The 22,625-nt window shown below is 36.7% G+C and overlaps 13 protein-coding genes across 13 annotated transcripts; 5 read left to right on the top strand and 8 right to left on the bottom strand.

The window, feature by feature from the left end:
* Nucleotides 1-66: 66 nt before the first annotated feature.
* C9374_004499 (uncharacterized protein) lies at nucleotides 67-318 on the bottom strand (the record flags this gene model as incomplete). Its single annotated transcript, XM_044694144.1, has 1 exon — nucleotides 67-318. The coding sequence occupies one exon, from the start codon at nucleotides 316-318 to the stop codon at nucleotides 67-69; it is 252 nt and encodes an 83-aa protein (XP_044548841.1).
* Nucleotides 319-721: 403 nt separating this feature from the next.
* Nucleotides 722-1,723, top strand: C9374_004498 (uncharacterized protein; the record flags this gene model as incomplete). The annotated part of the gene is made up of 1 exon (XM_044694143.1): nucleotides 722-1,723. The coding sequence occupies one exon, from the start codon at nucleotides 722-724 to the stop codon at nucleotides 1,721-1,723; it is 1,002 nt and encodes a 333-aa protein (XP_044548840.1).
* A 122-nt stretch (nucleotides 1,724-1,845) lies between these two features.
* Nucleotides 1,846-3,970, bottom strand: C9374_004497 (uncharacterized protein; the record flags this gene model as incomplete). Its single annotated transcript, XM_044694142.1, has 4 exons — nucleotides 1,846-2,992; nucleotides 3,065-3,436; nucleotides 3,549-3,833; nucleotides 3,879-3,970. The coding sequence occupies 4 exons, from the start codon at nucleotides 3,968-3,970 to the stop codon at nucleotides 1,846-1,848; spliced, it is 1,896 nt and encodes a 631-aa protein (XP_044548839.1).
* A 187-nt stretch (nucleotides 3,971-4,157) lies between these two features.
* Nucleotides 4,158-7,877, bottom strand: C9374_004496 (uncharacterized protein; the record flags this gene model as incomplete). The annotated part of the gene is made up of 2 exons (XM_044694141.1): nucleotides 4,158-4,526; nucleotides 4,572-7,877. The coding sequence occupies 2 exons, from the start codon at nucleotides 7,875-7,877 to the stop codon at nucleotides 4,158-4,160; spliced, it is 3,675 nt and encodes a 1,224-aa protein (XP_044548838.1).
* A 750-nt stretch (nucleotides 7,878-8,627) lies between these two features.
* C9374_004495 (uncharacterized protein) lies at nucleotides 8,628-9,548 on the bottom strand (the record flags this gene model as incomplete). The annotated part of the gene is made up of 1 exon (XM_044694140.1): nucleotides 8,628-9,548. The coding sequence occupies one exon, from the start codon at nucleotides 9,546-9,548 to the stop codon at nucleotides 8,628-8,630; it is 921 nt and encodes a 306-aa protein (XP_044548837.1).
* A 456-nt stretch (nucleotides 9,549-10,004) lies between these two features.
* C9374_004494 (uncharacterized protein) lies at nucleotides 10,005-10,894 on the top strand (the record flags this gene model as incomplete). The annotated part of the gene is made up of 4 exons (XM_044694139.1): nucleotides 10,005-10,196; nucleotides 10,366-10,409; nucleotides 10,521-10,674; nucleotides 10,730-10,894. 4 exons carry the CDS (start codon nucleotides 10,005-10,007, stop codon nucleotides 10,892-10,894), a joined length of 555 nt encoding a protein of 184 aa, XP_044548836.1.
* Nucleotides 10,895-12,520: 1,626 nt separating this feature from the next.
* On the bottom strand, nucleotides 12,521-13,664 carry C9374_004493 (uncharacterized protein; the record flags this gene model as incomplete). The annotated part of the gene is made up of 3 exons (XM_044694138.1): nucleotides 12,521-13,322; nucleotides 13,393-13,527; nucleotides 13,576-13,664. 3 exons carry the CDS (start codon nucleotides 13,662-13,664, stop codon nucleotides 12,521-12,523), a joined length of 1,026 nt encoding a protein of 341 aa, XP_044548835.1.
* A 46-nt stretch (nucleotides 13,665-13,710) lies between these two features.
* On the bottom strand, nucleotides 13,711-15,783 carry C9374_004492 (uncharacterized protein; the record flags this gene model as incomplete). The annotated part of the gene is made up of 1 exon (XM_044694137.1): nucleotides 13,711-15,783. The coding sequence occupies one exon, from the start codon at nucleotides 15,781-15,783 to the stop codon at nucleotides 13,711-13,713; it is 2,073 nt and encodes a 690-aa protein (XP_044548834.1).
* A 320-nt stretch (nucleotides 15,784-16,103) lies between these two features.
* C9374_004491 (uncharacterized protein) lies at nucleotides 16,104-17,099 on the top strand (the record flags this gene model as incomplete). The annotated part of the gene is made up of 1 exon (XM_044694136.1): nucleotides 16,104-17,099. The coding sequence occupies one exon, from the start codon at nucleotides 16,104-16,106 to the stop codon at nucleotides 17,097-17,099; it is 996 nt and encodes a 331-aa protein (XP_044548833.1).
* Nucleotides 17,100-17,167: 68 nt separating this feature from the next.
* Nucleotides 17,168-18,559, bottom strand: C9374_004490 (uncharacterized protein; the record flags this gene model as incomplete). The annotated part of the gene is made up of 4 exons (XM_044694135.1): nucleotides 17,168-17,417; nucleotides 17,473-17,612; nucleotides 17,662-17,775; nucleotides 17,828-18,559. The coding sequence occupies 4 exons, from the start codon at nucleotides 18,557-18,559 to the stop codon at nucleotides 17,168-17,170; spliced, it is 1,236 nt and encodes a 411-aa protein (XP_044548832.1).
* Nucleotides 18,560-18,665: 106 nt separating this feature from the next.
* Nucleotides 18,666-19,232, bottom strand: C9374_004489 (uncharacterized protein; the record flags this gene model as incomplete). Its single annotated transcript, XM_044694133.1, has 1 exon — nucleotides 18,666-19,232. One exon carries the CDS (start codon nucleotides 19,230-19,232, stop codon nucleotides 18,666-18,668), a length of 567 nt encoding a protein of 188 aa, XP_044548831.1.
* Nucleotides 19,233-19,499: 267 nt separating this feature from the next.
* On the top strand, nucleotides 19,500-19,982 carry C9374_004488 (uncharacterized protein; the record flags this gene model as incomplete). The annotated part of the gene is made up of 2 exons (XM_044694132.1): nucleotides 19,500-19,760; nucleotides 19,821-19,982. 2 exons carry the CDS (start codon nucleotides 19,500-19,502, stop codon nucleotides 19,980-19,982), a joined length of 423 nt encoding a protein of 140 aa, XP_044548830.1.
* Nucleotides 19,983-20,519: 537 nt separating this feature from the next.
* On the top strand, nucleotides 20,520-22,412 carry C9374_004487 (uncharacterized protein; the record flags this gene model as incomplete). Its single annotated transcript, XM_044694131.1, has 1 exon — nucleotides 20,520-22,412. The coding sequence occupies one exon, from the start codon at nucleotides 20,520-20,522 to the stop codon at nucleotides 22,410-22,412; it is 1,893 nt and encodes a 630-aa protein (XP_044548829.1).
* Nucleotides 22,413-22,625: the final 213 nt, after the last annotated feature.

Below are 22,625 nucleotides of genomic sequence, written 5' to 3'. Positions count from 1 at the left end.
ATTGCATCGAATTGTACATGTTTTCATTCCGTTTTAGCTTAACACATATCTTTTGAAATTATAACGTTATAATTTCTGTTCACTGTTCAATATTCCCTTTTCCTTGTATAACTCGATTAAATCTTGATAGATATAGGAAGCACAATGTTTTTCATACGCTTGTTTATATTCTTTTAACTGTTCTTCCTCTGTTAAATGATTTACTGGTAAAGGATCACAGTTCAATGTGGACCAAATGTACTTGTAATTCTCAAGCTGACTTTTGACATTCGACGAGTGTTGTGAATCAGTTGTCGTCGATGAAGAATTGGTTTGCATCGTGTGGTGAGGACGGCCTTGGTTTTTCTGTTTTTTTTTTCAGTGGTGTGCGTGGTTATTACCTTCGCATGGAATTCGAACAACGTGTGACGTGATCGTGAATTCCCTTCTGTGTTTCTCAAAGCTTTTAATAGCTTTTAATTTTTGTCCAAAATTGGAATTTACCTTACCAGTGTGAATTGTACAGCCACATGTTGGGTATCCGTGAGGGCATTTACACTTAGGCCATCAATGTCTTTCCAACATTCAAACAACTCCTTAATATTAATTGCAACACGTTGCGAGATAACTGTTGTGTAAAAAAATATATTTAACAACCACCCGTTCCATCCATTCGAAAGACTTCTTTAAGAGGATGAAAAAGTCTTTTATTACAGGATGGAAAAACGACCGTACACAGAGGATGACTCTTTCAAAACTCAGTCCTTGTCGTTCATTATTATCCATCAAAGTGAATGAAATTTCATTCCGAAACCGTCATCTTCAATATAACACCACACCTCATCGGACTCATCAAACTCTCAAGAATATTGTTCTCGTCCATGGATGTTTTGGATTTGCATCTCAATTTTGTTTATTAGAAAAGAAATTATTGGAACATGGTTCTCGTCATGGATTGAATTTTAAAATATTAAATTATTGTTATCCTTCTCCGAGACAATCGATTGAGAGATCATCGGAAGAATTGTTACAATTTTTGAATGAGAATCAGGATATGACTGGATCGAAACATGTCTTGTCGAGTGTTGGAAACTTGTGGAATCGAAATGTGTTTACAAACAACAACAATATTGAACGTTTACCAAATATAGATACTGTGAATCCCTTGAAACAAGAATATCACTTTGTCACTCATTCGATGGGAAGTATGGTCGTTAGGAGATTGTTAGTGACACTCATGAGTCAATTAGAGACCTCTAAAAATCAATCTAATCCTGTTCTTGACATTTTACATCAACAAGAAATGTTAAATCTCATCCAAGTTTCACCTCTATTGAGTGGAAATGTTCGACTTGCAAGAAATCTTTCTTTTTTACTTCCACTGGCAAAGATACTTAGAAAATATGAACATGAACCAACCATTGTTGAACAGTTAATGATGAATGAATTGAGTGATGACACAGAATTCACAGAAAGGTATTGGTGGCCATCTCATTCGCCTCTGTTTGGTAAGGTCCAATTGACACATGTGGTAACTTCATTATCGACTCTGAAAGATTTGCCAGTCTCAAGCCATACGAGTCATATATTATCAGATCTTGTATTGACCTATGAAGAACAAACATCGCGAGTGCCCTCTCATATGAAAATTGAATCTGTTTTATTCAAGGCAGATCATAATTCAGTCTTGTTGAGAAGACAATGTATTGATAAGATTTTGGAAATTCTTTCCAAGCCACAATAACATTCACACTCTCAAGGCCTCACTCACATAATATTTTCCCTCAAATATATTATGAAGTGACAATGGATCAAGTCGTATCAACACCATGATGATGGTAGTTGTTTATTGGATCGATTCTGTTTTTACAAGCCAAGAATTTTCTTCTTCTTTGCTTGGAATTCCTCTTCAGTGAGAATTCCAGCATCTCTAAGCTCACCTAACTTTTTCAATTGATCAAGATAATCTCCACTGGAGGTTGATGAAGGTTGTTGGCTAGTCGTTGTGGTCTTCTTTTCAGATGGAGATGTCTTGGTACTAGTCGACGAGGAGGTACTGGAAGTGCTCTTGGAAGGCATTTTCTTTGAGTCAACAATGGTTGCATTGTCGAAATCTGCATTATCGGCTTGAGTAATGTCAATGACTGAGCGATCTGAACTCACTTCAATCTTCAAATAATTACCATACTTGGTAATGTTCAATTCAGATTCTTCTTCGAGACCATCAGCCTTAGCTACAGCTCTCAAATCAATACGTAAATCATCAATTTTTGGTAATTTACCAGTGACAATGGCCATCTTATCGCCAAGATCTTGAGTTTGCTTGTAAATGGGCTGTCCATTGACAAAAAGTTCAAATGGTTTCTCTGCCGAAGCATTGATGTTTGCCAAATGGAAGTAAACTGGAATGATGTCTGAAGAAGAAGAAGAGGCATTACCACTAGATGGTTTGGTAGCAGTTTGTTGTGAACTTTGAGGTCCAAAAGTATCATTGTGTTGTTGTTTCATTTGAATTCGTTCAGAGTCACCAGCAGCTTTTTCAATACCAAAGAATAAGAATGTACCATTTTTGGTAATGTTGAATTGTTGTTTGGTGTCAACATCTCGAGCATCAATTTTGAAACGAATTTCAACAATTAATTCTTCTCCACGAGGTGGCTTATCAAAAGATGCTCTCAAGACAGTCGTTCTTGTTAATGAAATCTCTTCTTCACTCTTGAAAAATTCATCACCATTCATGTAAATGGTAAAAGGTTCCTTCTTGGATGCTGGAATGTTATTCACATAGAGAGTAATGGTTACTTCATCCAAAGATTCAGAATCTCCTTGTTTGGCCACTTGTTGTGGAGTTGGAGCAGAATCGTCGTCATCATCATTATATTTGGTGGTTGTTTTCACACGAGTCTTTTCCTTATATTCTCTCTCAGCATTGGCATAGTGAACTGGATTAAAGAACTTTTCATCGAACATCTTGTTGGTCTTTTGTTGAATTTCAACATTGGATCCTTCATTTCTAAAGTATATATTAAATTCCCAATAATCATGATGTGTCGTTCAATTCACACATTCATCATCTTGTACTTACAAGACAGCAATTAAAATATGAGTTCCCAAAGTGGTCAAATCAAAATCAACCACACTATCCACACCCACACTTGGAATTTTGATGTGTAAATTTGCAACATGACTCTTTGCAGTAGGATCTGCTTTTCTCACATACAGCATGACTTCCTTTCTCTTAAAAATTGGTTTTGTACTTTTGAATAAATTCTTGTCTTCCTGATCAGCGTCAAGAATTTCAAAAGGTTCTTCTTCGTTGGCGTCAATGCCTGATAAGTGAATCCAAATTCGTGTCGAATCAGTTCCGAAATCTGCTGAATTCGCAATGGCTTTGGCAATTTTAGCTTTTGGACTCTTTTCGTAATCGTCTGCCAAATACACTGGTTTGTTGTATTTACTGTATGTATGGATTTCGGAGAATGAATGGTTCACATTATTATTTCATGTGTGAACAAAAAATTCACAAAATTGAAATGATCATGTCACTAAAACGCAATTCAAAAACCTACTAGGTATATTCACCAGTCTTTTCATCGACATAGAATTTACGTTGATCATCCAAAATGGCATTCTCTTCTTCAAAATTCTTATTCAATCCTTGCAAGACAGAGAGTTCTCCGATTTTTTTCACACGAACTCTAAAATAATAACCTCGATTAGTGAGATCGTATTGATTCAATTCATCAATGTCGGCCTGTGGAATGACAAAATTGATAAATTCACGATGAATAGCACTGAGACCAGAGGGTGTGATTTGAACGGTGTGAGAAGTGTTTTTTTGTGAAGTGGTGGCACTGAAGAGAAATATAATGATCATGAATTATGAGAGCAATACTTACGTAAATACAACATTGCCTCCAATCTTAACAACAAAGGGTTCCTTATCGGAAGCAGGAATGTTTTCAAAGAAGAAGTACAGTGTTTCTGGCATTTTTTTTTGAAAGTTGTCAAACTTGATGACAGCAGACGTGACATGAACAAAGTTAAAATATTGAGGATAAGAATACTCAAGACATTTTGTGTTGCAAATTGTTAAATCCACCAGGCAAGGAGCACCAAATCGTTTACTTCTTTCATTTCCTTAATCAATAATGAAAACCTTACCAAAAATTCAAATCCTAAACTTTCTTTTGGACAATATTCAGCTCTTGCTGCAGCATTGAAACTTCTTTCCACTTCTTACATTCATCGGTCAAAATGAGTCTACTAAAGGTGTCAAGATTATTTGTGATCACTTGCGTTTTGATGGTTTCTAAATCACTAAAGGAAATAGTTTCAGCTGGATTTAGAGTGAGGTTGCCAAGAAGTATTGCAAATTGAGTATAGCAAAACGCAGGCAAATTCACCGAATAAGGAGCTAAATGAGTAAAATAATTAGTATTCAAATAGGTCATGTCATCGAAAGTGACTCTTTGTTTACGCTCCAACTTTTCCAAGTCTTCAAATAATAAATAATTTTCCACAGAAAATTCATTGGTTGCATATTTCTTTGGAGAGAGGTGTGAGTTTTCAAGATAATAAATCGTACAAACCTTTTGCAATTCTCTAAAGTTAAAATCTTTCATATTTTCAGTCCATTCAGTTTCCAAAAGACTAAGTTGCTCAATGGTTGAGTTTACACAAAACGATTTCACTTTTCGATTCTTTACAGAGACTAAAAATTCTACTAATATTATATTTCCACCAAATATCATTAGAGAGAAAAGGAAGAAGAGAGCAATGCCAATTCTGTTGATGATAAGAGTATTCCAAACAAATACATCTAAGATCACGAGAACTGAAGTAAAGAATATCAGCAATTGTGAAATGATGTCCACTCTCATGTGGAATGGATCGTCAAACATAAGTAGTAATATATTCCCTGTTAATAGTGTATTATTGTCAACACACCAAGCCATGAATAAGCTATAAAAACTTACATGTTTTCGTATTTTCTTCAAGTTGAACATGGCATCAACAAATAAACAAAGGATTGAAACTAAACTCAAAAATCCAAATTGAGTGGTCAACGCCAACAATGATGCATCAAATTGAAGTGTCCATTCAAATCTTCCAAATCTTTCAATAATGATGCTTTCTAAAATTCCATAAAAGATTCCAAACCAAATTCCAAACAGAATGAAAGTGATGATCATCACCAATGAAAGAGTCACATAAGGTTGAACAAATATTCTGTAAATTCTCATGTTATTCATCTTGTTGTTCTTCATGGTTTCATCCAATCCTTTTCGAATCTGATACAAATTTCTCAAATAATAAAATCTTATTGAAACGACAATGTAAGAAGCACTCAATAGTGACATGAACAGATTGGGAATCGGAATGAAAGGAGCAATGTTCTTTCCAACATTCTTGAACAATGACATTAAAATTGGTTCAATATAAACCAAACAAATAATCATCATGCAAAATGGTCCAATAAATGGTGCGAACAACCTTCGTTTCATGGCTAAACTGTTTCTATAGCTCAATATCAAAAAAATGTAAAATAAGAGACAGCTTGCAATGACAATGAACAGCATCGAGTCTTTTAACACCAAATCCCAATATTTGGAGACATCATTATAATGGAACACACCCAAATATGAATTGTAACTGCTGTAGCATTTTGGACGTGCTAATTTTGAAAATAGGTTTAACAATGTATCGTCAGATACTGCTCCAAAAGAAAGTTTCTGCAAGAACCATTGATCATTCTCAATAACAAATGAAGGTGAAGAAAGAGGGAAAGGTAAAGAACTATCAAATGACATTGGATATGAGAATATTGCTCTATGATAGGCCTTAATGTCAAATGTTGAATTGAAAATAGAACAATCAGATGAATTGGTTGATCTTATCAAATTGACAACATCATAAACATGCAAGTAATTCTCGGTAACTACATCTTGAAAGATTGTTGAGACACGATCCGCCAATGTTTCATTAGTCATGGCGGCATCTCTCACATTTCTTGGAATTGACAATACTTTTGAAGGTAAATTTGACGCTAACACCAAGAATATGTCATTCATGGATTTTTCTTCCAAATCCTTCACAGAGTTGTCATGTGTTGAGTTTCGATCTAAAATCAACATGTTATTCATCACTGAGAGTGTGATCAAGTCAATATCATCAGGAGGAACCAGAATAATGTCACACTTTTCATACCAATTTCGATTCAAGAATGAATTATGTCCCATGATTGGTTCAAATCCAGAGATTGTGTTACTTAGCGATAAGTCGGTAAACACGACTAATCCTGATGTGAGAATGGTGGAATCATTGCCTTTAAGTAAAATTCCTCCTTGAAGTGATTGTTGTAAATAATTGGTCACTGTTGCTGTACAACATCCACAAACTTTCATCTTGGTTTTCAAGTTAATTTCTTTGGTTTTGTATCTGGGAATCAATCCAGCCATTCTTTCCAATACATAGACAACCACTTGTTCTGAAATGTTAAAATTTGAATAAATGTCTGACACTTTCATGATCATAGAGCTTGAACTTTCATTGAATAAATCAATTCTTGAAAGAGAGACTTCTGAAATGTTTGAAACATGATTATTCTCAATACTTGTCATATTCACTTCAGCAGTTGCGAAAATGTCTGTATCAACTGAATATGATGATGAATTCGCCAAATTATTTTTCAACAAAATATCATTTGGCTCAGAGAGCGACAGAATTCTTCTTGTGATGACTGGTTGCTGTCTTTTTGTGAGATAGGGTAAGGCAAGAGTTTCTAAATTCAATTCTTTCTGATTATTCTTCATACATTCAAAATATTTGATCATGTATTCTTTACACTTTCCATTTTGAAGAGAAAATAATGAAGATTGATTGTCAATGAATGGTATCAAACTATTCTCCATTTTAGAAATGGGACTGTTTGGTCCAACAACTCCAAAATTATATGAACATGAATGTAAGTCAGCCAATTCACCAAAACACAAATTCATGCAAACCCCTCGACTTGAATTGGTGCAAACACATTGAGAATATCCAGGACAATCACTCAAAGAAGCAGTTACAACACTTGGTCCACATTCAATTTCTTTTGACAATTCAGAGCAAGTCATGTTGAGAGGTGAACAATAGGTGGAACGGCATTCTGCATGTTCCGAACATGTCATTCCATTCTCTTTTGCAAAAGTTCGAACACACTTTCGCACGCGAGTATCACATTTGTTAAATGTATAAGAGAACGATCCAGAAAAAGGTGCTGGTCCTCGTATGTAAGAATAGCTAGTCTTGATTTGTAAGGACGAGACACCAAGTAATTTTCCAGAACAGCCGTAATCATCCTTACAAAATTCGGTGCCTTGCTTTACGTAAGTTGTTCGATCACCAAGGTATGTTGAACTTAGTCTTAATGACAAGCTAATTCTAGGATCTGTAAAAGTTGTAAATGGAGCTCTAAACTTGTCATAAAAGTCTGTAGACGCATAATTTGGCATACATTTACCATTCTCAATGTATGAACAAATATGTGCCTCTTCACACAACTTGACGCTGGTATCAATGACTGTGTTGTTCTCAACCGTATAAAACATTCCACAAGTTCCATATCTCTCTGCTCTTTTACTCTGTACCCTCACACATTTATGTGAACCACTGTTAGATACACAAACAGACTGGTCATTGCAAGTAGAGAAGGTATTATTCTCATAGCTAATGAAAGAGGAAAAAGTAGGCAATGAAGGATCAGCACTACAATCAGCTCCAATGGGTAAAACATGTGTTCTTGAAAGAGTGGTGCATTTTCCTTGAAAACAATTGATTTGACTTTGTTGAAGTGAACCAACACAACTGAATCGATCCACACATGAATCTCCAAAACTCCTCGTGTTGAACATGCTGCACTTTTTTGTTCTGGGTGAACAATGAAGAAAATTGAAAATACACCTTGTGCTGTCAAAATAGGGTGTCGAAAATTCATCTCTTCCAGGTGGCAACAAACAATCTCTCTTGTCAACAATTTCATTCAATAAATCCACTATGCTCACACAATTCAATAATCCCGAAGTCAAATTTCTTTGTTTGATGAATCCAAATGGACACAATATTCCAGCTTGTTGTTGTCCTGTTAAGCTTGTTGTGAGAGGTATCACTGTTGTGTTGGCAATTGAACAATATCGTAAATTGGATGATGATTGACCCGAACTTATTTTGAGAAAGGAAAGGATGATCAACGCAAGTACGAAGATCCAAGATATGAAGCCACGTGGTAGTATGCACTGTGGCGAGATGGAATGACAACCTATGGACCAAGCCATTTCGCTTCAATTCACGTCGAAGAAAATTTTTGTGTCTTTAATACTCTCCGTTGACAAAAGGTGCGTGCATAATTGTGTTCGCTTTCCATCTCGGATCCGACAGCAAGACATGTCTTTTGGTTAGCGAACGATTGTTTTGCGTCAAGTCTTCAACATCAACACCAACAAGCCATCAACATCAGACAAAATCAATTCGGGGAGAAGGCATTTTTTGTTTGTTTTGGACCGTATTGAATACCCAAATCCATCGAGTGGATGAAATATCTTGGATTAAGGGAATTAGCCTCATTGTACATGCTACTGTCGTTGATGATGATAAATAAGCACGATTTAATGTTGTTGAGTGCTGGATGAGGAGACTCGTTCGTATTCGCTCTCATAGTTATATCGAATCTTCTTTGTGTTGGATCTTGCTTGTTCACGCTTTCTCTTCTTAATGTCAGCGTCTTGGAGATCCCTCAGTAAATCTTCCATGTCTGCTTGTGAAGCTGTAGATCCAAAACTGGCGACACTGGTATTGTCATCGTCGCTTGCTGCTTCCAAATCAGCATAAATGTCTTCAATATCCTGTTCATTTTCTTCTTCAATTTCAAACTTGTTTAAAGAGTCTGGATAGAAGGCATCCTCATCGTCATCGGATGCAGCTTCCAACTCCACCTCAATTTCATCTTCCTGTTCTGTTTCTTTTTTCTTTTCGTCTTGCTTAATCTTCTTCTTGTACAAGTCTCCATACACACCATTTCTCAATCGCTCCAACAATTCTCGTTCAATGGTGTGTTCAATTCGAGCCACTTGTTCTGCTCTCTTTTCTCTCTTTTCTAATCGCTTCTCAACAGCTCTATTCACTGTCTTGATCTTGTGTTGAACTTTACTTCTAATTTGTCTCATTCTTCTCAACACCAAATATAATTTAGTAAATCTCTTCTTGACTCGGTTAATCTTTTGATGATCCCACCATTGCAAATGATAATCAATATCTTTCAAGGCTTGTTGATAATTATCGGAGATGAGAATCTTTTCCCACATCTTGCTGGGAAGGTGCATTCGTTCTGGAGTTTTGATACACAAATATAAACGTCCTTTCTTTTCCACAACTGTTGAATATTTGCTGTTTGCAAGAGGACAAAAAACCATTCGGCATTGACCATCCACATTCATAGGATTGGTGCACATGTGTTGATCGGTTGCCTTGTTTTTAAAAGAACAAAACGATTTGTCCAAAATGGTCCATATTAATTCGTCGCTAGCCATGTTATAATTGTTGATATTATTATGATTTGATGATGAAAATGGTCAATGATGAAAAATTGTGTGTTGGAAAGAATATGATTCACTCAATGTTGTTGTTGATGTAATCACTAAAGATGACAGAAAGTAGTAACAATGATGATAAATCCGTTCCGAAGTTCAGTATGGAAAATTGCTTCAGAGTGTGGGAGGTTTGGTTTGGAGGTATGAGAGGTTTCTTCGAATTTTTTTTTGAACACCAATTTTCTTTATTCGATTGCGAAAAAGAGGTTGAACAAAGGAAAAACAAATTAAACATTCTGTGGATTATTCAAAGAGTTGAAATAAATATACCTCTGTACTACTCTTTTACTTTTTTAAATTGTGTTTATAAATTCTTCATATTTGAACTCGTGTACCTCAAATGTCACTTTTCACTTCTTAACCAAAAAAAGTGCTCTTCACTGAATTTCAAAAAAAATGTCTGTCTCTCGTCTTCTGCAGTTAGGGTCACCCTCTGTTAGAGATGAGATACGGCAAGATGTTCATTCATTCCGACATCAACAACAATTGCAACGACAAGCATTTTCAAAATCAACCATTCCAATTTCTTGTGGGAATGATTATATTTCATTAAAAACTGGAGATGTCATTCGAATTAAGGTTATAAAGGTGGGCTTTCATGTTATTTTTGTTCATATGTATTTCAATTATTTGTATTTCTTCAATGATATTTAAATAATGATCATGATATTTTTGGTGATCAAAATTGTTGTGACAATTTGTGGCTCGGAATACAATTGTGATCTAATTCAATAATGAACGGAATGTTATTTACTAGGGAGAAGATTTGATACCGTGCGACCTCAATGGTTTGTCTGATCCGTAGGTTTTAATGTCATTTATTTTACAGCACAAAAATTTACGGCAATGAAACGATCAACAAATTTGACGATGAATACCTGTTGGTGTGGATAACAACGTCGCTGCTGATAGATTTGTTCGAATTTATGTCAAGGGATTTTCGGAAGTACCTCAAACGACCGTGATTAAAAAGTCGTTGAACGCTTCTTGGAATCAAGAATTTGCATTTTGTGTCACAGATCCTGAGCTGAGCTCCGTAGATATCGTCTTCAAAATGATGGATAAGGTAAGTCACAGTATGATTAATTTAAATGGGGATGAAATAAGCGTCGGTAAATTAGGACACATTCTCGGATGATGATTTTATGGGGCAAGCCTCGGTTTATCTTACCAAGCAAGACTTTCCAACCATGAATTCATTTAAAAACTTTACACTCACTCTAATGGGCGTCGATCATGGTACTCTAACGGTGTGTGTTGGAGTCTACAGAGGTACACTCAATTGAATTTAAAACAAATTAACAATAGAGATTTTTGAATCAATTCTCAACTTTACTGCTTGTATAAAACCTAGATTTTAAAAATATGGATTTACCTCAATATTATTTTCTTCAACGGAGCTATTTAAATTAAAGTATGTTGACTTGGAGCGTTCAAGATCCTCACCCTGTTCAGGACTTGAGGGTGGAGAATTTACAACCTCTTCCTCGACCACATGGTGGCTTCTTCATTCTTTTCAATTTCAATTCTTAGAGGTCTCTTAAATTTTGAATTCTTAGACGTGGGTGTGACGGTTGTATCGTCTCTAGCGCCATGCTTGGACATTGAATTTTTCAAAGAGTTGGTTGGTTTGGGGCACTTTACCGCTGTAGTTGTGGCTTTCCTCACGACTTGGCCTTTGGGAGGGGCAGAAGCAGGTCGTTTTGTAACATGGTTGTTGGGTAAAGATCTGGAAGGCAGCTCCTCTTGTTTCTTCTCAATGACGCTCTGATAATTCCTTCCACCCCTGCTGATTTCCTCTTATTGTACTCATCCATCGAATGAGGATACGAATGTCCCTTAATATTCGCTTTCACTGTTGTTTCATGGAACTTGGTGGATTGAGCAAATAAATCCAGTTCCTCATCGTGAGGAAATTCAGTGTTGTGTTGGGAATTACATTTCTCAGTAGCTATTGAATATGCTTCTGTCACTTGTTTGGCAAGCTGTTTGATGCTTTCAAGCTGTGATCGGAGCAATTTATCGGCCACAGTTTGTTTTTTGAAGATTCTTCATTTTCAGGAACCAGCTTAATTTGTTTTAGAATCTTATAGACACTGAGCTCAGCTGTTTCTACAAAATCTGAAATCTCTTTAGGCGTGGACAAGGAGGCCACATGATACGGATGAACATCGTCAATAGTTAGCTTTTTCTCTGTTGGTAGCGATTTCACTTTTGAAAAATCTAATTGTTTTAACACCTCCGAACATGATTGAAAGTTCGAGATGATGGAGACAGGAAGAGATTGCCTTGCTGGATTGGAGAGAAGTTGAAGACTGCAGCAACGGATTGGAAGAGCTCAATCTTTTGTTTTTCTGTTTTTTTCTTTCTCTCTTTTTCAAGAATCGCTTGAGTTTGAGATCTATGGAGTGATCGTCCTTTCTGTTTGATAGGATACTCTCAATGTTGTTATTTAACACCTTCTTTTTGTGTTCTTCCTCCGACGTGGTCTCTTTCTGTTTCAGCAACTTTATAGGTGGTTGCTTTTCATGTTTGATCTCAACGCTGGAAAAAACGTTGGTTGTTGGTTTGTGTACCAAGGTGTCAGATAACAGTTTCGAAGTTGTTTCTTTTTTCTGATCCTTTGAATCTTCTTTTGCTTTAGAAACAACTTTGAGTTTCTCAGGGTTACCCTCAGTAAGAGTTACAGAATTCGTTTGGTCATGGCTTGACCTTTCATTGGAGGAGTTATTTACATGATGAATGTTTTCTTTTTCTTGTTCGTTGGGAAAATGGGCGCTCTCTATTGTTGCTTCTGTCGAATGGAAATGGGCTCTATTGACATTTTTGAATGCGTGCTTAAGCTCTTCTGAGAAGAAGTTTCTGACAGTGTGTGATCCAGAGTTTTACCGGTTGAAGTTGATGAAAGTTGATTAGCAATATGTGTAGCATGGTCTGTGGACGTTGTGGAATGGGTAATGTTGCATGGTTCTTCTATAACAACTGGAGGACCTGTGGAGAGTTGTTACTTCTGTGTGGACAACCTGACCATCCTTATAGTAGTGGTGATGATGCTCCACCACCTTTTTCACACGTTTCCTGGTTTTGGTTGCGCAAGTTGAAACTATATTTTTCCGTTGAGATTTCTGTATCGTACGGTCATTGTTTTTTTCCTTCTTTTGTAATTTTTCGGCATCATTCGACTTTTTTTTACATGTAACCTTAATAATGTTAGTGACAGAATATGGGCTTTTTCTGAAGTCTTTCATTCTGTGGTCCTCCTCAGCTTGCTTCTTTTTGTCAATAACATAGTCTTCAAACTTTTTATATCGTTCGTTTTCCCGTAATGGCACCCCTGTTGTGTCAATTCTAGGTTGGAGGCCTTGAACCTTTGAGACCACCAGTGTAGATGGTTTTTTGGCATTGATGTAATTTTTGTATGTAACCTCATCAATCCTCTTATGTGATCCAAATATGGGTCCTGTGCTCTTCTCAATTGGTATTACACCCTTGCTTCTGTTGGACATAGCAGACGCTTTGTCACTGTGCAACGATCCTTCTCCGTTGTAATCTCTGTAGAAATTGGGATCTTCGCTTCTCTTTCGAAATTTTTCACTGAGAGAATTTTCACTTTCAATTAATTTATCTACATCGATTTCATAGTCGTCGTCACTTTCATCGAATAACTCACACTCTTCAATCACATTCATGCGCTTTTTAAAGCAATTCAAAACCCTGAATAGTATGAAATTATTTGTAAATAGAAATGTAAATTTACAAGTAGATGATGTTTGTAAACACGTACGAGTGAACTGTGTTCGAATAATCATTTTCGATGACATCTTCATTCTGCTCAATTTTTCTTCGGATTTGATCATCACCTATTTTAGTCAAACTCGACAAAACTGACACCAACGGCTTCGTTTTTGATGAGGCGAGACTATGTGTGGCCCAACGATTACATTTAGCGGTTCTACTTAGTACTTACACCATATCTTCATCTTCCGTTGGAGAAGGCTGCCAAAAACTGGTTCTGATTGCTTGTGGCACGTAGTCATCGGGTTTCAAATGGCTCATTTTTTTTAATTTAAAAAATTTGTACAAAGTTTTGGCGGTAAAAAGTTTATTGATCATCTAAGGGAGTTATTTGTTGCTGAGAGGTGGAAATTTCCTCTTGGCTTTGATTTCCAACATGGGGGATTGAGAAGCCAGGCTCTACTGGTTTCCATGCGGACTCTGGGAGAGGAGCGTCTTCCTCGTCTGAACTTAGAGAAATATTGGAATGGTCCAGTTCATTGGTATTCTGAGGCACAGATTGAGAAGTAAACAACTCTTCTTTGGGTAGTTTTGGTGAAACAGATGATGGTACGCACACATCATCTTCTGTAATGAAAGGAGTTGAAAATGTTTCAACGATAGGAGAAAGATTTGGATCTTCAGTGCTTGAAGGGTCAGTCCAGGTTTGCAGTTGTACACCGGTGCTTTGATTTTGTTCAAGATCATTCTTGTTTGTGAGAGGAGTTTCCGAGAGAGGTGCGAGCTCTCTATTCATGACTGGTGAAGATAAGCTCTCTGATACCAAATGACTCTTCTTAAAATCTTCAAGCTCCTTAATGTATCTAGATTGTTCTAAACACTTTTCAAAATAGCTGGTTGGGCGAACAAAGAAATTTAGAATCAATACATCTTCTTCAGGATCAACAAATCCGTTGCTGATCAGCTCAGAAACTCTAAAAAAGCGATTATATCCCCAACATTCTCCACATTCGTAGATGGAAGCGAATGACCTCTCAATATTTTTCGTTGTGTCTTTTCTGTTAATCATCTCAACCTTGTAGTGGTACTTCTTTGGCTCAGTGAGCCCTTTGTACATTTCTAAAAACACTGAGATGAATACTCCTTTTGCTAACCCAGTTCCGTTGGGATAAATTTTCAGTCTCCACAACAAACCATTAATGTTAATCGGATCAGAATATATGACTTCGGTAGTTTTTACCTTTTCAAAGTAGTTTTCTATTCTAAATTGACCACCTTCAAATGTTGGAACTAGTTCATTTGGGAATGAGTGTTCAACTGAGATTTTTGAAAAGCTGATTGGTGGTTTCTTGTTAATCTCGTCGACGACTCGCACAATATCTGGTGTCTTTTGAATCAAGACACATTGAGGACTTGTCTCTATTTGTTTGCCAAGCTCCTTATTTAGCTGTTCCAACATGGTAATTTCATCAATAATGAGGTTTTTCTGTGATACCAGCGATGACAGTTTGGTTTTGTAAAGAGTTTCCAAATTACCTCTTATTTCTTCTACAGTCTCGTTAATAGATTTAAGCGTCTCATCTTTTGACTTGGTAATCATTTTAATGTTTTCTTCGATGTTGATAATTAGAGTATTAAGATCCTTCAACCTAGTGTTTACAGAATTCGATTCAGATTTAACAACCTCCACACACTCTTTGTAAACTTCAGACACTTTTTTGAAGGAATGAGATTTGTGCTTATCTTCAAACATGGCACAATCAGAGCAAATAGCAACTTTGCAAGTTTCACAATAGTATATAAGAGGAAGGTCATGATGTGAGCACTGTTCAACTACGTGCCTCGGAGTGGATACCAAGTTTTTTTCTTTCTTGGAATGTATGTGAGATTGCAGCTTTTCAAGCTCTGTAGAAATTTCTGAAACAAATTTGCAATTTACCATTTGATTCATATGAATAGAGGCTCTACAATTAGGGCAATTAGATTTGCCTTGGTCAACAAGCCACCGTTTGATACATGGAAGGCAAACAATTTTAGAGCAGCAAGGACACAGATGAGGTGTAACTGGCTTATTATGACATAGAGAACATTTAACAATTTGTTCCAAGTGTCTATTGATCACAATAGGTGGTGAGGAGTCTACAGATGAAGCTGCTGATGGTGAATATTGTCTGTGGTTGTTGTCAAGTTCTGTTGGAATAGTTCTTGGTGTATGTAAATCAACTAGCTTGCTTCCGACAGGCTGAGTATGATGTAAATTTGCCTCATCATTGGCATGTTTTGTGTTGGAATTGTCATAGTTATATGTAGCCATCATGCCCGAAGCAGTGTTGCTAGTCTTGTAATGCTGGATTGGAGAAATGTTTCCAAGCTTTGCCGTAAAATTTCTTGCTTCGGATGATGAGGTTGCTCTGCCTGAAACTTTTCCGTATGAAGACATGATTTTCAAAATATATGGAGATGTATCTGTCCTGTAGTGAGTCAGGCTTTCCTTAAATCTTCAAACCTAAGAGAGAAGGATTTTTTTATGCTTCTTTTGGCGCTCATTTCCGTTACTGTGCCGCGATGCGTGGTGAAAATGAATTGAAGCGTCATAATATATAATTTTATAATTACATATTATGACGCTTCAATTTTTCAATTCATTGATGATGATCTTTAAAAACTATCGGAAATGTAAATACTATCATCATCGAGCCGTTTAAAATCTTGGTGGAACAAATAACTTTAAAACTGATATTATTTTTTTGATTTCAAAAAATGTCGCACCAAGACAGAGAAAGTTTCGGAAGGCAATTCACTGAACTTGTTGTTCGCCATCGTCAAAATATTCAACAATACGAAAAAACTCTTGAAGAATATAAAACATTATTTGATACACTCATTTACATTCCACAAAAATTACAACATCAATGTATGCTTCCGATAGGATCTCACGGATTAGCTTTCATGCCTGGACAATTAATCCAAACCAATGAAGTCACTGTTGCTCTCGGAGAAAATTATTTTATTAAAACTTCTGCTCATCACGCAAGACAGATTTTAAAGCGACGAATTGAACGAGTATTACATGCTTTGGAAAACGAGAGAAAATTATTGCACGCAGTTTATGAAGGAATGGGACTTGGAAAACATTCTCATATCTTAAAGCCCAAACAAAACAAAGTAGATTTAAGAGATGTCTCTGAGGCTGAAAAAATTGAGGAAATGATTCGAGAAATGGAAAGTCAGATACCTGATGAATTGAAAGACCTGAGAGAATTGGAAGAATCTGAGGAAATGATATTTGAATATAACTCACGAAAAAAAGATAGAGACGAGCTACACTACAGACGAAAAACAACTCCAAAAGATGAAGAGGATTTAGAGAAAATATTAAACGAGTTAGAAAGGGAAGAAATAATGGAAAACAAAATGCAACACCTCAATTTACATGAAGAAGACGAAAAAGAAGAACCACAGTCTAGGCAAATTCACACTTTTGGGGAAGAGGATAAAAAATTGCAACAAGATATTCTGAAATATTTCCACAGAACACCCACAGCAAGCACTGAACAACAGCAACCCAAAGCCTCACAGAATACACCCTCATCAGCTAAACCTTCAAGTGCTTCTTCCAGTACATTCAACGTTGTGGAGAGAGATGTTGTAGGATTTGCTCCAAAATCGATGACGTCTGGTGCCAGCAATGCTTCGCAAGATCAAGCTCCCAAAAAAGTGTCAAAATTTAAGCAACGCATGATGGAGAATAAATAGCTTTGCAATGTATTTATGTGTGTTTACGATTTTTCAAAATTGCTTAAAAAGTCTCGGTTGGAAAATTGTTAGTCTGACTTTTTCTTCCTTTGGGATGGAGAAATGACAAGCTTGTACATTTGGTACACAAAAATAAGCACCACAGCTCCAAGCATTAATAAAACTTCTGCAGCACTTCTCTCGAGTAACTTCTTCATGTCCATATTGTGACCAGCTTGTTCAATCATCCTGGCAACTGTTTGCATTTGTGGTCCTAACCTGGCTAAATACAACTCTGAACGATAATCATCTCCATTCTCTGTTCCAAAAAAGTCCCAACTATTTTTGCGATTCAAAAGTTCTATACATTAAAAAAACGGCTTAGTAAACTTACCATCCGTGTGGATTGTATCTATCTTGAATCGAAGATCTAGGGTACATGACAACAATGTTATTTTGTTCAGCAACTCTATTATATCCAGAATAGAGAGCAAATTCTTCTTCCAGTTGGTCACAACCATGGAAGGCAACATGCTATTAAATAAATTATTGTTAATTACAGTATGAAAACTCCAAGACTTACAATGTGAGTACATTTAGTTTCATCCTTTTGACAAGCTGATGGAATGTACAAGTATCCGTAATCTCCCATTAAGTGTCTTTGTGATGCAAATGGAGTTTGATCAATCTTGAAGAGCTAATCATTAGTGTGAGCATTCGACCTGTTTCTCAATCATATTAGCACTTACGTTATTCAGTAAGTCCTCATTCTTTTTAGCTATCTTGTTGTTCACAAATTTTTGGTCATCATTTTGGAACAGAAGGAATTTAAGAGCATCAGCCACCAAATCAAATCCACAATTTTGAATATATGGTTTTTGAACTTCACTTCCACACTTATTCTTTTCAGAGTCACTGTAGTCAACGGATACCATAGCATGTCCAGAGGGAATGTCAAGGACTGTTTTTATGTTTTCCTTTGGAACATTCAAAAATTCGAACAGCTCTCTCGACTTTATCGCAGCAGCTTGAGTTAGGCTTTTGTCTTGGCTTCCACTTTGCAAATAAACTCTATGTGAAGAAATGGATTCTGAATAGTCATCTATTAAATTGTAATATGTCAATTTTTGAAGAATGTCCACAATTTCATCCACTGTCACTTGTTCAGTATGTTTAAAACATGTTTCCAATCTTGTTAAATTGTTTTTAATGCAATAGTATGGCAACCCTGAAAAAGATGCAACGCCAGCTACTTTCTTTGAGTGAGCAAATTGCATTTGAACAGCCATAGAGGCTCCAGAACCAAATCCAGAAAATGTAAGCGTTTTAAAGTTGGAAAATGTCGGAATAGTCTCCAAAGAATTTTTCACCAATGATGAAGCATTGCCTTCAACTACACACAAGGTCATCGTGATGGTGCATAGTATCATCATGTGCATCAACAACGACCCCACAAGGCCTGACTGAATTTTACGGCACATTTTTTTTGCAGGATGGAAAATTTGAATTTTCAATTAACTATCTCACAATTTTATCGTGCATTGAATCCACGCAACAATGATGTTTCACCACAGAGCATTAAATAATTTATTGATCGGATCCGAGACCACTGAAAATACCCATCATCATCTTCTTTTCCTTTGTTCTGTGTTCCTTTTTTAATGCTTCTAATTTTTTGTATCCTTGTTTCACGAGAGGATCATTTGGAATTTCTTTGGATACATCTTCAAGCGCTCTCTCGGAATTATCAATGTCATTCAATCCGAGATGTGCCAAAGCTTTTCTCAATCTTCCTTTAATATTGTTAGGCTCCAATTTCAGTGCTCGTTGTGAATACTCCAAAGCTTGCTCATATTTCTCTAATTTGAGATAACATTGTGCAATATTTAGATTTGCTGTAACTTGTAATTGTTCTGTTTCAGAGAGAGTTTGTGATGCAGACGATCCTGCGTTTGGGTTATTATTGTTGGACATTACTGACATTAAATTTGATTCTAATCCCGTAACATAGAGAAAGATGGTCTTGTAGAGTTTGATGGCCTTTAAATAATTGCCTTGCTTGAACTGATCGTTACCATCGTCCTTCAGCTTTTTTGCATAGTTAATTTTTCCTTCGCTTGTTTCTGGAATTTCAAAGTTGTTGCTACTACTCATCTTCGATTCAATGATAATATTAAAATAATCCAATTTGATCAATCTTGCCTTCCGATTCCGAAAGAAATATTCAAAAATAAGGGAAGGGAAGGGTGATATTTTTTTACAGTACTGTGGGATATGTCCTCATCATGCGGGTGATATCACGCATTCAGCATGAAAGAACATGATTGGGAGCATAGTGTGGTTGCATGAAACATTTCAAAGAGCCGTGATGAGATTATAAACCACATAAAACAAAAGAAACCACATTTTCTTCGTATCATCATGACCGAAGCTCAATGTCTCATCCAGCTTCATCACAACACAACGCCTGATGGTAACCAAACGTCATCATTTCGAGAACCATCTTGCTCGGAGCCATGCTACTCATCATATTATGGGCAACGAAAGAGTGGGTTTCACTCACTTCGGAAATCCATACGAAGGATTACAAATTTTTCGAACGATGAGGAAAATTCGACTGCTTTGTTTTTGATGATCATTGGGTTCTTTTTCCCTTTCATTTGGGTCGTTAACTTTGCATTGGTAAGTTGAAATGAGTAGGTGTTGATATATATATACGATGACTCACATGTATGGAGATAGTTTCGAAAATCATCCTTCGTGAAAGCAGCCATCTATGCCAAAGTAAGCCTTGGCCTATTCCTTTTCTCCATCTTGTTATTGGTGGTTCTGTTAATCTTGTCCATCGTTATTCCCATTGAGACTATCCGAGCAGCAATGACCAGCAGCATGAAAAGCAAGTGAGAGTTGTAGATTTTTAATGGAAATAGCGTTTAAGGTCGATCGTTGCCAGCCTGTTAGTGTTGAACAATTAAGGAAAGATGTGCATACCTAAAAAAAAGGCCGTTTTGTTTGCACTAGGAGGGAATTTTCGGTTGGAGCGTAATATTGTGTGCTGAGGTTGTTATGATACGTTTAAGACAACGTTTTTGTGGCTGGATTGTATTAAATTGAGAGAGACCACTCTCCCATCACTGTCTTTTTATTAATTTATTACATAGCAAGACAAGCCAACAGAGCGGGTTGCTGGATGGATTTGGTCGCCAACTCCTGTCGCTGGGCTCTCTATTGACAGAACAGTGAACTTGGAAGCTTCAATTTCAAGATTTTTCTTTGCCAGCGTTAAGCCGGTTCTCTACAGAACCTTTTTTTTTTTCGAGGGACATAAATCGTGTCCCTGAAGCCCGGAGTTCACTTTCGCTGGCCAGTCTTGCTATGTTTATTCCTTCCCTCACTCTTTCGATAAATATATAGTAATCATCACATAACACTACCATCATCATGGGAAGCGCACTTTTTAAATTCTCATGCTCCAAAGTTTCGGATTCTAATGTCCACGATCATTGCAGGGACAACAAGCCAAGGAAAAAAGTGGAAAAAACAATAAGAACATCATCAACACCTTCAAGCTTATCCTTCAGAGTCAAGCCTTCCAACAAAGATATTAACTCCTCTTCAACACCAGCCTTAATGAATTTATGTCCTTCCGTACCTACTCTGAACGATGTTACAAACGCAGAGAACGCCAGCAGTGGCTCCAAATCTACGAATGGATCTCCCCGAAGAAGCAATAGAATTGTACCGCTTACATCTTCAGAGCTGCAGCCACCGCGCCAGCCAGAATCTTCTCCACTTCAAGCTACATTATCATTTAGGACTCCTTCATTAATTGCAACATCTAAGCTCAAAACAAAGGCTTCAAGCTTTGTGGATATGAAAAAGCATGTTGATCTCCTATCGCCCATTGTAAATATCGACCCAACAACTCAACCTAGTAACACAATGAAATATGATGATTCTTCGTACTTTGACAATTACAACACGTTGTCCCCTAAACCGATTGACCAAGCTGTTTTACAAAAAGTCATGACAAGAAATCCTTCTGCAGGAAATGTTTTACGAGAAAGCTTGGAGGTTTTTCGTTTTGGGGCAGTACAGCAATATATAGATAATGAAGAAGATTTGCCAATGGATGACGACGAAATTAAGTCAGTGGAAACGGTGTCTACAACCTCTAGCAGCACAGTGGAAGTTGAGATATTCAACCATTCAGCGTCAAAGGGGCTTTTGAAAACTAAATCATCATATCGGCTTGAGAGAACAGGATCTGGTATTAAGAAACCACAATTATCATCATTTCATCGATATCACACTGTTTCTGATATCCATAGAGCTCTTGTCGAAGAACACCAAATGAAAGCTCTTTCAAAACACTCTTCAGTAGCTTCCATTAAGTCGAAACACGGTCAAAAGCAGCGAGACTCGCTGGACTCTCAAGGTACAACATCGTCAGGCACTGGAACTAGCGGTTCTGGATCCTTGGTAAGATCGCCGACTCCAAGAATTGGAAAAAACAAGAGAGTTGATGCAAAAGTCAACGGTAAAGAAGCTCTGCTTTTCTCTCACACAATACCTGAGGAGCGACATTTAGTTGCAAGTATGAGCCTTAATAATTTGTTTTCCAACAAAACAAATTCTTCAACCACAACTAAGATTTTAGGGCCTGTTTCGAAAGCTGACCAGGAACGGAAGTTACTAAGAAATTTTTCTTCTAATCAAATTATTACATCGAGTTTGGTCACGAAGGAGAAACACCTATCCCAAAGCAGTCAGGATTTGTTACGAGACTTAAAAAAATCTTCTACACCTAAAGCGTTGAAAAAGACATCAAGTTTTAAAAGCACTACGTCGAATACAAGCACAGTTTCCAAAGATGAAATTTTAAACAGAGTTTTCAACACTGCTCCTTCCAGGCCTACCCTTCCTTCCATTAAGCGTAAAAAGAAAGAATCAAGGCTAATTATTGACCCAAAAACAGGATCTATTAAATATACGGATGAAGAAGATCTCTCAAGTGAAAAAAGCTCATTATATACCACCAGAAGTGATTTTTCAAGTCTCACGCCAAGTGACGAAACAAGAACAAATTATGGAAATTCAGACATTGTTATCAACATACAGGAGCCAAAAGAAGCACCTGAAATTATTCCTAAATCAGCTCCTAACGTTACGCTTAGACAGCTAAAGCTTCAAAAAATCCAAAAGTTGAAGGAACAAAAGGAAACCGAAGAAATGATCATAGCATACATCATGGACGAGAAATACTCAGATGCAGAAATCAACAATTATCTAGGACTGTCGATCGGTTCACACGAATTCATGGATATTTTCTAAAATTTTCAAACTGCTACACTTGAGAAAGCATTAAAGAGTTGAAAAACCAGTATCTAAGGTCCTGTAATTTTGCTGGAATGAAATCTTTTGGATGAATCATAGTGATTAGAAATAGAGTTGGTGAATAGTCGTTAAATTGAAGATGGTCCTATATTTAATCGCTCTAAAATATTGAGATAATATGCTCTGAAAGGCTAAAAACAGCATGAATAA

This window comes from Naegleria lovaniensis, assembly GCF_003324165.1.
Source record: "Naegleria lovaniensis strain ATCC 30569 chromosome Unknown tig021, whole genome shotgun sequence".
Classification (NCBI taxonomy): domain Eukaryota; phylum Heterolobosea; class Eutetramitea; order Acrasida; family Naegleriidae; genus Naegleria; species Naegleria lovaniensis.
The sequence above is the reverse complement of the archived record's forward strand: the minus strand, read 5'-3'. Positions and strand labels throughout refer to the sequence as shown.